The following is an 11,937-nucleotide window of genomic DNA, read 5'->3' as shown; positions in this document are numbered from 1 at the left end:
GTTTCGAGTTCATCAATAAAAAACAAGACCCTACCCTAACGTGCTTTCAATTTCCTCCAAAATTCAAATCTCCCTTTCCGTTCGCCTCCTCCAACGGCTACCCCTCATTTCTCCCTCTCCTCTCTCTCTTCCTCCTCTCTCGCTCTCTTGTGCATCCAAACCCTACTCTCTCAGTCCCACTCCCTCCCCCTCCCTCCCCCTCCCTCCCTCTCTCTCTCTGAAACCCTCGCTTTCTCTCTCTACATTCGATGAAGCGCTTCATGCAGCCGAGAAACGCGATATTGACGGAGATGACGGAGCCTCCCTCGTCGCCAAACCCTATCTCCGCCAAGCCCAGGCCACCTCGGAAGCCCAAGGCCTCCAAGGAGAACGCTCCGCCGTCGGATCCCAACTCCATGATCTCCGATTCTAAACCTTCGCCTGCCGCGAAGTTGAAGGGCCCATTGCCGCCTCGGCCCCCGTCGTCGAACCCTCTCAAGCGGAAGCTCAGCGTTGACTCTCAGACCGAAAACTCCGGCCCTGGAACCTCCGATTCTGGTGTACAGGTACTTTCTTCTTTCTTTCTTTAAATTTTAAATTGATAACTTGCGAAAATCTGTTTGGTTGCCGAGAAATCTTGTGGGATTTGTTGAAATATCTTTTACCCGTTGAGTTGATATCATTTGATTTCTCTATTTTCATATCGATTGCTGTCTGTGGCGCATTGTTCCCAAATCACTTCTGCTTGGGTTCTGTAAAATCTTGTAATTTTTGTTGAAATCTTTCTTAATTTTGGCTTGATATCATTTTCCCCTCTACTTTAAAATGTCTATACTACTACATTTTGAAATTAGTGTTTGGCTGCCGTGAAATATGAAAGGTTAATTGACGAATCAGGAATTAAGACTAAGAAGAATTAAAGATGATTGCGTTTTCACCTCAACTAGGGAACGGTCCTTACATACTGACATTAATTTCTTACAGTTCTTTTTGACCCTTTTTTGACGAAATCTGTTTTGTTGCTGAGAAATCTTCTAATTTAGCTGAGTGGATATCATTTTTCCTCTTAATTTCAGTATCATTACAGTTTGATTGCTGTTTGCAGTTTTTTATTATTCACCCACCTTTATTTGGTGACCGAGAAACATCAAAATGTAATTAATTAAGAATGAGAATGAATAAAAGAAATTGTTGGTTCACCGTATGGCTGTTCCTTAGCTGTTAAATATTTTTTATCCTTTTTCATTTTGTGTTCTTTCAGTGAGCCCTTTTTCATTTTGTTAGTCACGACATAATCTTCATTATTACTCGTATTTTTCTTTTCTTAATATGTATAGGTAGTGGTGAGAATGCGACCACCACAAAAGGACAAGGACGAAGGAGAGATGATGGTGCAGAAATTATCTAGTGACTCTTTGTCGATAAATGGACAGACCTTCACATTTGACTCGGTTTGCAACACAGATGCATCACAGGCATGAACTCTTTTAAAATGGTATTCTTCAATAGCTGATTTTAGATTTAATTCTAACCTTTTGTTGTGCTTGTCATTGCAGCTAGATATTTTCCAGCTTGTAGGAGCACCTCTAGTTGAGAATTGTATGGCAGGTTTTAACAGTTCTGTATTTGCATACGGACAGGTCTGTTTCCAGTCGGTCTTTTGCTTCATTCTGTGTCTGTGCTATGTTATAATGCTGATGGTAATTTTGTTTCTATATGTCTGGTTATTGAATTCATCAGACGGGAAGCGGAAAGACATACACCATGTGGGGTCCAGCCAATGCCTTGCTGGATGAGAATCTATCAAGTGATCAACAAGGGTTAACCCCCCGTGTTTTTGAGTGTCTTTTTGCTCGCTTAAATGAGGTGAGCTTTAATTTTGTTGGTTAGTTAGTTTAAGATACTGCACATTATTAATATTATATTGTATTAAGAGTAATGCTTGGGAGACCAACTATTTAGACCAAATTTTGTAAACCATATGATGTGGTTGTTGATGATTGGATTATTACTTAAGTGTTGATTAATGTGCTTATTTCCTATTGGTGACACATCATATGGTTTACAATTTGGTCTAAAAAGTTGGTCTATCTGACATTACTCTTGTATTAAAAGGTTTGCCCATGTTTTTGGGGAATTCATTTTTACAGGAGCAAATCAAGCACGCTGATAAAGAACTCAAGTATCAGTGCCATTGTTCTTTTCTCGAGGTAGAAACATTGAGTAATTATTCATTTCGGTTGACTGATTATTTGCCAATAGACTCTTAACTTCTTTCACTTATTTATCGGCTTGCTTGCAGATTTACAATGAACAAATCACAGATCTTTTGGATCCAAATCAAAAAAGCCTTCAGGTGAAAGGAATATTTTTCTTTTTCACCATCAATCTTTTGTACTATTAGTGTGCTGGTGTTCATAGGCCTTCTATCATTATTTTCCCAGATAAGAGAAGATGTTAAATCAGGTGTTTATGTCGAAAATCTCACCGAGGAGTGTGTACGTACAATGAAAGATGTGACTCAGCTTCTGATAAAGGTTTGCTTTATTATTTCACCTGTAGAATATTCATTGTCTAAGGGCATATAGTAATACTAAAGAGAAAAATTGTCAGATCGTTTTTGAGCAAATTTTAACCTTTTGTGGTATGCATGTAGTTTTTCCCCTGTTTCTTTGGTTGTTCTGCCTCAGGAACCTTTGTCTTTAAGAATGTGGATGTTTAGTTTTGTTTGTACTCTTAAGCAAGTCAACAACAAAGAGTAGACTCTTAAGCAAAATAACCAGAATAAGGAATATTCCTGATATTGATGTATTATATATCGAATCAATGGTTTGATAACATTAAGGGCTGGTTTGGTATTGCTGCGCTTTGAAAAAAAGCTGCGGTGAGAATAAGCGGCTGTGAAATAAATCAGCAGTGTTTGGTAAATTTTTTTGTAAAAGTGCTTTTTGAAAAAAAAACAGTCTGATAGTGGGTCTTTTCATTAAAGGAGCATTGTAGCTCCGTGTGCTTTGAAAAAAAGCCAGTTTTCCAAAGCTGCAAATAGCAGCTTCAGCTTTTTCCTTTGATTTCAGCTTATTCTCACAGCAGCTTCCAAAATAAGCCCTTTTTTTTTAGTTTACCAAACACCTAAAACTCTGACAGCTTTTTTTCATGGGTGCTTTTTTTTTAAGCACCTCACTCCCAAACCACCCCTATTTGTTTACTTTTGCAAACTGTTCTATCATAAAGTGCAAACCACAAAGTGGGAGAAACAGAGGAAAGTTCTGTTTCTCTGTCAACCAGAAAAGAAAGTAAAGGTTTGGGATCCCTTTGAAGTCCTGCTGCTGTATCTTTTGAGATGGATCTTGTTTCGATCTCCTATTTCTGTATATTTGAAATGATAAATTAGAAAATTACCATAAGTGGATACGGTATCTTGTTTCGATCTCCTATTTCTGTACATTTGAAATGATAAATTAGAAAAATTACTATAAGTGGATACTATATTTATATATTTTTTTAATCATTTCAAGAATTGCGAATTTGCAGAAAGTTTTAGCAACTTTTAATAGTCTTTGATAGGGGACATCAAATGCAAGGGGGTGTTCTTTTCTTGGTAAAAGAATATTGTTGTTTGCTTCTGAGTCTCACAACTAGGATTACATGCATCAAGCTTCACATGAGTTTTTTAGAACAATATCTAGTGGCTATTGAAATTGGAAGCTTTCGTGATCCTTAGAGCTTGGAAGTAGTTACATCAAAGACCAAAAGTTCTGAGGAAGCAGATTAGAATAAGGCAGGAGAAAAATATGTAAAAGAAGAGTCTCATGAATGTTGAATATAACTGTATAGAAAAAATGGTATTGTGGAACATAATCTGGGAGACTCGCTTAGGATAAAAATATTCCTCTGGGAGATTCGCTTAGGATAAAAATATTCCAAGTTCCTGCAGTGAACATAATCTGAATGAATGATTGGAGCTTCAATACTTTTTTAAGGAATTCTATTACCAACATGTGCATTATGCAGGGCTTGTCAAACAGGAGAACAGGTTCAACTAGTATCAATGCTGAGAGTTCCCGCTCACATACTGTATTTACCTGTGTTGTTGAATCTCAATGCAAGGTAATAACTGACTTGAGGACCTATGTACAGAATACTTTCCCAGTGAACTTGTTCATTATAGTTTTACTTATGAGCAAAATTGAAATTTATCTGTTTTCAGTTTTTTTTTTCTCACTTGTATCGTGGAGTGATTAAAGTGAACCATCAATTTTGTAGAATGTGGCAAATGGTACAAGTTTCAAAACCAGTAGAATAAATCTTGTTGATCTAGCTGGATCAGAGCGTCAGAAGTTAACAGGGGCGGCAGGAGAGCGCTTGAAGGAAGCAGGGAATATCAATCGATCACTCTCACAGCTTGGGTATGGTTTATCTATTTGTTCTATATAAAGTTCTACCTAAAGGTGCATTTTAAGCTTTCTAAAAGTCCTAATTAGTATTGCTGTTATTTGTTGTTTGGTTGAAACTTGAAACCCAGTAGTTAATTACAGATTGTAGTGATTTTTAGTGCAGTGGTATCAGTTTACTCTAACTAAACGGTCAAGGATAATAACATGTTTGAATTTTCTACAAGACGATTATTCCAAATTTTGAGCTTACACAATTGAAAACAAGCCGTGGCAACCAGAGATTTTACCTAGCTAGGCTGCTGCTTAATATTACACAAGCTTGATACAGTGATTTGTAATTTAGTGATATCAGTTTACTTTAACTAAATGACTCAAGAATAATAGAACACGCTTGAGAGAAATCGTACCCAGCTGAGCTGTACCTAGCTAGAGTGTTGCTCAATAAAGTTACACAAGCTTGAGTGTTGAACTTGAGCCGTACCCAGCTGAGCTTTACCTAGCTAGAGTGTTGCTTAATAAAGTTACACAAGCTTTTGTGTTGAACACGAGCCTTAGTCAAAGCTCAAATTATTGTGTCATGCTCTAGTTGATGATTCTGTTTGAGGTTGAAACTTGATCTTCTGTTTTCCTTTCCTAAATAAATAAGCATTTTCTAACAGGGCAATCTTTTCCCTTTATGAATATCACAGTACGGAACCGAAGATTTCATTTCATTGAATTACAAAAATGTTTACAAGAAACAGGATATGAATACAAATAATGAAACTGTGTTCATTGAAATTTTCATTACAACATAAAGCTTACAAGAATGAAATTATAAAGAAAATAAATAAATACTTATTCATTAATCTTGTTAATGAGCTAGCTTATGAGCTTTCTTAGTAGGCTACTCTATCCTGGGATATAAAGTTTTGTTATGTTCAAGACTTTATTTTTTTTTATTTTTTTTTTTTACTTTTGTGCTAATTGCAGCTTATTGTTTGAGTGCAGGAACCTGATAAACATTCTTGCTGAAATTTCTCAAACGGGAAAGCAAAGGCATATCCCCTATAGAGATTCCAGGCTTACATTCTTATTGCAGGAATCTCTGGGTGGAAATGCAAAGTTAGCAATGGTCTGTGCTATTTCTCCAACACAAGGGTAGTACTGCAACCTGTTTCTTCCATGAAAATAACATTTACCATTTTTAATCTGCTTTTGTAATTTGGAAGTTCACTTATTAAATCTTGCAGCTGTAAGAGTGAGACGTTCAGTACATTGAGGTTTGCACAGCGTGCTAAGGCTATCAAGAACAAGGCAGTTGTTAATGAAGTAATGCAGGAAGATGTGAATCAGTTGCGTGAGGTGATACGACAGCTAAGGGTATGTTCTCTCTTATTGTACTTTGGCATATTTTGATTCATCCATTTACAAATTAAACATGTGAATCATCTCTGAGCTTGTGAATTTGACAGGATGAACTACGCCAGATTAAGGCAAATGGAAACAACCCAGTCGCTTCAAGTGGAGGTCACAGTGCAGCATGGTTTCGTCAAAGTTTGAATATGCTAAAGGCTAGGCTTAAACCTCCAATGACATTACCTCATGTTGATGATGACAGTGATGAGGAGATGGAAATTGATGAGGAAGCTGTTGAGAGGCTTTGTGCTGAAGTAAGTAACCAGACAGTTGTCAATGAAGCTAACAACAGAGCTGATGTGAACAGTGTAGACACAATGAAATCACATTCGCAACTCGTGGCTGTTCAAATTGGAAGCTCCGAAGTTTCTCGAAGCTATGCATCTGGAAGTGATTGTATCAAAGAACAAGGTGTTGATACAGATGTTAATATGGAAGAACGAATATCCGAACAAGGGGACATGATTGTTGAATGTGCTAGCAGCACCCCAGTTATTCCCAGTGCTAGTGCATCGGACCCTCGCAATGTTATAGAAGATACCTCCATGCAGCCTGCTCAGGAGGAAAATATTCTGAGGTCCTCCATTATTGATTTTCTAATTGAAGAATCAGCCTGCAAAAGTGTGGAGGAAGGTTCCTTATGTGCAGCCTCTGATCCTTCAGGAGGCATGCCTGGCTGCCTTTCAGTCACAGATGAATGCATTGGTTCTCCAAATGACGTAATTAACTGTGTTTCTCCATGTCTGAGCATAGTTCCATGCAATGTACCCGAAGTTCTAAAGTCTCCTACCCCCAGTGTTTCACCCAGGGTCAACACCAGCAGGAAAAGTTTGAGGACGTCTTCAATGCTGACTGCTTCTCAGAAGGATCTTACTGGTGGGAGTACGTTAAGTCCAGATGACATGCGCATATCTTTTGGAAAACCTGTAATAAAGAGCTCAGCGAATGACCTATCTGCTCGAGCATTTACTAACTTTTCAGCACCAGCTGAACAGTTGGCAGCAAGCATTCAGCATGGTCTTGAAATTATTGGTAGTCACCGCCAAAGTTCAGCTTTAAGGAAGTCGTCATTCAGGTTTTCATTGAAACCTTCAGAGTCCAGGGTGATTTTCCCCGTTTCCAAAGCTGATGTGGGATTGCAAACTAGTCAAGAAATAGTAAAAGATGATTCAGTGGAGTTTATTTGTAATAATTGCAAGAATAGAATGCAGCTAGAGGTCAAGGAGGCAAATGATATTTCAGATATGCAATTGGTACCTGTTGATGGGTCAGAGTCTGCTGACAAATCCAAGATTCAAGTTCCCAAAGTAAGCTCAAGAAAGAATAGCTGGATTTTCAATTATTTTTTTTCCAAACTTCCCTTGATTCATTTGCAACAGTTACTTGACTTTTTCCCCCATGATTAGGCTGTGGAGAAGGTTTTAGTGGGAGCTATTAGGAGAGAAATGGCATTAGAAGACCTATGTGCCAAGAAAACTTCAGAGATAATGCAGCTAAACCGATTGGTAGGTTTCTCCAAATTACAGCCGCCATAACAATTATTTTCCTCTATTGTTTGCTTGACTTTTTTTAGCTGTATTTTACAGGTTCAGCAGTACAAGCATGAGAGAGAATGCAATGGCATTATAGCCCAGACAAGGGAGGATAAGATTCTACGCCTTGAGAGCCTCATGGATGGTGTTTTACCCACTGAGGAGTTCATGGAGGAAGAGCTAGTGTCTCTCACACATGAGTATAAGGTATAAACTGTCTATGAAGGCCCCATTTCTGTTTCTTTCTTTTCTTTGTTCTCCAGATCCTTTTTGTGGTCTTTATGCTTATAGATTTACCCATACATACAGATCCTGAAGGAGAAATACGAGAATCACCCAGAACTTTTGAGGACAAATATTGAACTCAAAAGAGTTCAAGATGAGTTGGAAAATTTACGAAACTTTTGTGACATGGGTGAAAGGGAAGTGTTGTTCGAAGAGATTCAAGATCTAAGAAGCCAGCTACAGTATTACGTAGACTGTTCATCCACATCAGCCCGGACACGAAACTCTATGATGCAGTTGACCTATTCACGTGACCCAAATGTGGCCCCTCTCAGTACAATATCAGAGTCAAATGAGGAAAGCTCTGAACAGAAACTAGAACAAGAGAGACAAAAGTGGAATGAAGTAGAGAGTAAGTGGATATCTCTTACTGAGGAATTCAGAATGGAACTTGAGGCCAGCAGATCATCCACATCAGCCCGGACACGAAACTCTATGATGCAGTTGACCTATTCACGTGACCCAAATGTGGCCCCTCTCAGTACAATATCAGAGTCAAATGAGGAAAGCTCTGAACAGAAACTAGAACAAGAGAGACAAAAGTGGAATGAAGTAGAGAGTAAGTGGATATCTCTTACTGAGGAATTCAGAATGGAACTTGAGGCCAGCAGATCACTGGCCGAAAAGACAATGCAAGAATTAGAAACTGAGAAGAAATGTGCAGAAGAGCTCAAGAAAGCAATGAAACTGGCTATGGAGGGGCAATCACGGATGTTAGAACAGTATGCAGATTTGGAAGAGAAACATATGCAACTGCTTGCAAGGCATAGAATGATAAGGGATGGAGTGGAGGATGTGAAGAAAGCAGCTGCAAAGGCAGGAGTCAGGGGTGCCGAGTCCAAATTCATAAATGCTATTGCTGCAGAAATTTCAGCATTGAGAGTAGAAAGAGAAAGAGAGGGGCGGTATCTTAGGGACGAAAATAAGGGGATTCAGGCACAATTGCGGGATACTGCTGAAGCTGTGCAGGCTGCAGGCGAATTACTTGTGCGGCTCAAAGAAGCAGATGAGGCTGTTGCTACTGCTCAGGTGTGTTAACTGTTTTTGTGTTATGATGCTTTTCTGTTTTCTGGGTTGAGATTCTTACTTTCAAGATTTTAGTGATTTTCCTTTTCCATCCTAGAAGTATGTTTATAATTGATAGATTTTATCTATTTTCGTCTTTCTTATTTTCTTTGCATTTAAGTTCTGAAGCTTCATCTCAAATCATTTTCCATTTTCTTTGGATGTTTCATCACACAAAATGATGCAAAGGAACACTCATGCTGATCGTGATGTAACTTGTTCCCTTTTTTGTTACCTTTATAACTACCTGCCTATGAACTTCCCCTCTTCAGAAGAGTTGCAAAGACCTATAGAAAACCATCATTTATGAGCTTAATAACTACAAATGGCTTTGTGATCAGCCACCAAGCTCTAACAAATTGACCAAGCGTTGTCACAGCCTGAAAGTATGTTAATCGTAGTAACTTACAGTCCAATTTGAGCAGAACCCTAAATATGGAACTACGATTTATGTCAATGAAAGGACTAATTGAAAATTGTTTCCAACATTTTTATGAGATCAGTACCTGTGACCATGTTAAGAATAGATAGTGCATTTTGATGGGGAGGCTGAAATTCTGAATAAATTCCATTACACTCTGTATCTTTTCATTTTCACAGAATTCATTCATGTTCAAGTAAACTTTTCATACTTTGCTCTTTCTCTGCTTCCTCCATTTACTGTCTTTTATGTGAACATAATTTGATATCTTATTAACGTCAATAACCTACAGAAGCAAGCTATGGAGGCCAAGCAAGAAGCAGACAAAGCTTACATGAAGATTGAAAAACTGAAGAAAAAACATGAGAAAGAGATTAGCAGTCTTAATGAGCTCATTGCCGAGTCTCGTTTACCCAAAGAAGCAATTCAACTTGCTTATGACGGTTCTAATATGGCAAAATATGATGCAGGCGAGGCCCATAGTTTGAGTGATCAAATATGTAGAGAGGAATTTGAACCATTCTACAACGGGGAAGAGGGCGAGTTGCGAAAACTCGCCGAACCCTCATTATGGTTCTCCGGTTATGACCGATGCAACATATAGAAATTGAATTTAGTGGCGAATGTATACCGTGTATAAACTTAAAACTAGTAAAAGTTTGTGTCAATAGCTCCATTGTATGCAGGTCATCTGGTTGTGTACAGGTTTGACCATTTCCATGATTCTTTTTCACAGCATTTTTGTATTCTACATCAAATTCTTTCATAAGAGATGAATGAATGAAAAGGTTGTATTCTTTTATCCAATTCTTATGTATGGTATGGTCTATTCATGCCCATTCTTCCAGAATGTGGATACGCAGAATAACTGCCAATGCTGCAAAGAAATGGGCACAAATGCTGTGGTCGATAATCTGACCAAGAAATGGATGGTGGCTCACCTTTGGATTTGGTATCAAGAAGGGGAAATAAGTTGAAGTGGTTTTTGTGTTTCAATCTCAACCTTTAGGGTTTGTCTTCAATGCTACGTGCCACATGTGTTTTACCCATTAAATTTGATTTCCATAATTGTTAGATCTTCTATTTTAAATTTCATTTATTTTTTTGCTATTTAGTACTACGATCTAGTGGTATTCCTCTTCACTTGTAAGCAAGAGATCTTAGGTTCGATTCTCACCAAAGGCGAATTTGAACCATATTATTGCTAGCCTATTGTGAGACTAAGTCTGCTCTTTCCCCTCCTTCATGATGCGCTGGATATTTGGAGCATGAGATTGGTCCGCCGTCTCATTACCTTATGAGTGAAGAAGAGACCGAATTTGATGGACACCATTAATGTTGACCATAGGCAGAATGTGAAACCTTCCAACCAAAGGTGTTCCAACGCTAACCATGAAAGGGCAACTAATGCAAACAAACCTACAGACAGTGGCTCTAAGCCCTCATCCTCCAGTGATGATCCAAGGTTTACTAATGAAGAATACAACCAAATCATGGCAATGCTTTGGAAAAACAACAATGATAATGCACAACACTTTGCGAATGTTATTGTTACACCTTCATGTGATGTGAATCCAGTTGCTGCACATTCCCATTTGGGTTGGATAATTGATAATGGAGCAACGAATCATGTGACAGCTTCCTCTCCATTGATGAATCCATTACATTTGCCTCCTACAGCTGCCATTCAAACCTCTGATGGCAATCTCGATTGGTTCAGTCCAAGTCACACCAAATCTTAAGCTTGACAACGTGCTCAAAGTTCCCAAGGTCAAAGTTAACCTCTTGTCTATTAGTAAAATGACTCAAGTGTTAAATTGCATAGTGATATTTTTCTCACTTTTAGTGTGAGGCTTTTAATCTTGAGAAAATTCGGTGGCGTCAACCCTAGCTCTAGCTGAGGTCGGTTGCCTTTCTCGCCTTTCTTTTTTCCTCTTCTCTTTTCTTGGTTTCTACTATTTTTTTCCCAAAATCTCTTTACCGATCTATATTGTTCCTATGCCATTGTGGATATCCCTTTTCTTGGCTCATCCCTATTCCGATCTTTAGCCATGCATCCTATCATGTGTAGAGCTTTGGTGTTTACACCGGTTTGGGTATTTCCAACACCACCACCTTCTCTATATTGTCTACCTTTACTGGCATGTCGCTCGTGGGCTTTCACGGGCTTCATCTTGATAGTTGGCTTCTCTCATTTAGTTGTAGACTATACTGTTTTTATGGCTGTGCTTGAGGAGCAAATCAGAGTGGGAAGATGTAATTGATGAGGCAATGCTCGGCTGTGGAAGAGGAATTGGATGGATAATGTGGAATTATGGAGGCGAAGACTATAGTTGAAGTTTCTAGATTCTGTTGTGTAGGTTGGTCTTAGGCCTATTTTTTGATTGGCTCATTTTGTGTTTTATCCTTTGTTTGTTTATACATTTACTTTGGGTCTTTAGTTAGCTTATATATATGTTTTGCCTAGTTGGGAATAAAAAGAAACTTTTACCCAAAAAAAAAAAAAACTATATATTCATGGAACTCTCATTGTCAACCAAAACCCCATGAAATTATCATTCTAACCCTTTAATTAAAACCAAACATAAATAAGAAATATGAACAGTAATGTATTTTACACAATCAAAATTTTGCTGTTTTTTTTTGTTTCCAAAATCTCACCTGCATACAAGGTTCTAAAAAACGCTAGGCGCTAGTCGGGCGGCGGGCTAGCGCCTAGCGCCTAGGCGGTTAGGCGGGGCCTAGGCGAATTTAGGTAAATTTTTTGTATATCTTGTAAATAAGTCCATATTGACACTTACAAAAAATTATACTTGTATGAAATCCATAGATAAAATAATAAAAGAATGATAAAATGTAAAAA

The 11,937-nt window shown here is 38.2% G+C and overlaps 1 protein-coding gene across 1 annotated transcript; it reads left to right on the top strand.

The window, feature by feature from the left end:
• Positions 1-9,881, top strand: LOC126596382 (kinesin-like protein KIN-12B). Its single transcript, XM_050262951.1, has 16 exons — positions 1-545; positions 1,317-1,454; positions 1,536-1,619; positions 1,720-1,845; positions 2,130-2,189; positions 2,282-2,335; positions 2,424-2,516; positions 3,991-4,086; positions 4,243-4,385; positions 5,364-5,513; positions 5,606-5,735; positions 5,828-7,078; positions 7,178-7,276; positions 7,358-7,510; positions 7,613-8,617; positions 9,367-9,881. Exons 1-16 carry the CDS (start codon positions 249-251, stop codon positions 9,676-9,678), a joined length of 4,191 nt encoding a protein of 1,396 aa, XP_050118908.1. The 5' UTR covers positions 1-248; the 3' UTR covers positions 9,679-9,881.
• The last annotated feature ends 2,056 nt before the right edge of the window (positions 9,882-11,937 follow it).

Source organism: Malus sylvestris, chromosome 13, assembly GCF_916048215.2.
Source record: "Malus sylvestris chromosome 13, drMalSylv7.2, whole genome shotgun sequence".
NCBI lineage: Eukaryota > Viridiplantae > Streptophyta > Magnoliopsida > Rosales > Rosaceae > Malus > Malus sylvestris.
The sequence above is the reverse complement of the archived record's forward strand: the minus strand, read 5'-3'. Positions and strand labels throughout refer to the sequence as shown.

What these genes read in the sequence shown, in the direction of transcription:
- LOC126596382 (XM_050262951.1), top strand. Translation starts at nt 249, where the DNA reads ATGAAGCGCTTCATGCAGCCGAGAAACGCGATATTGACGGAGATGACG. An exon ending in TTTTTGCTCGCTTAAATGAG is followed by an intron (nt 1,846 to 2,129) that starts GTGAGCTTTAAT and finishes TCATTTTTACAG; the next exon opens with GAGCAAATCAAGCACGCTGA. An exon ending in TTGTTGAATCTCAATGCAAG is followed by an intron (nt 4,087 to 4,242) that starts GTAATAACTGAC and finishes TCAATTTTGTAG; the next exon opens with AATGTGGCAAATGGTACAAG.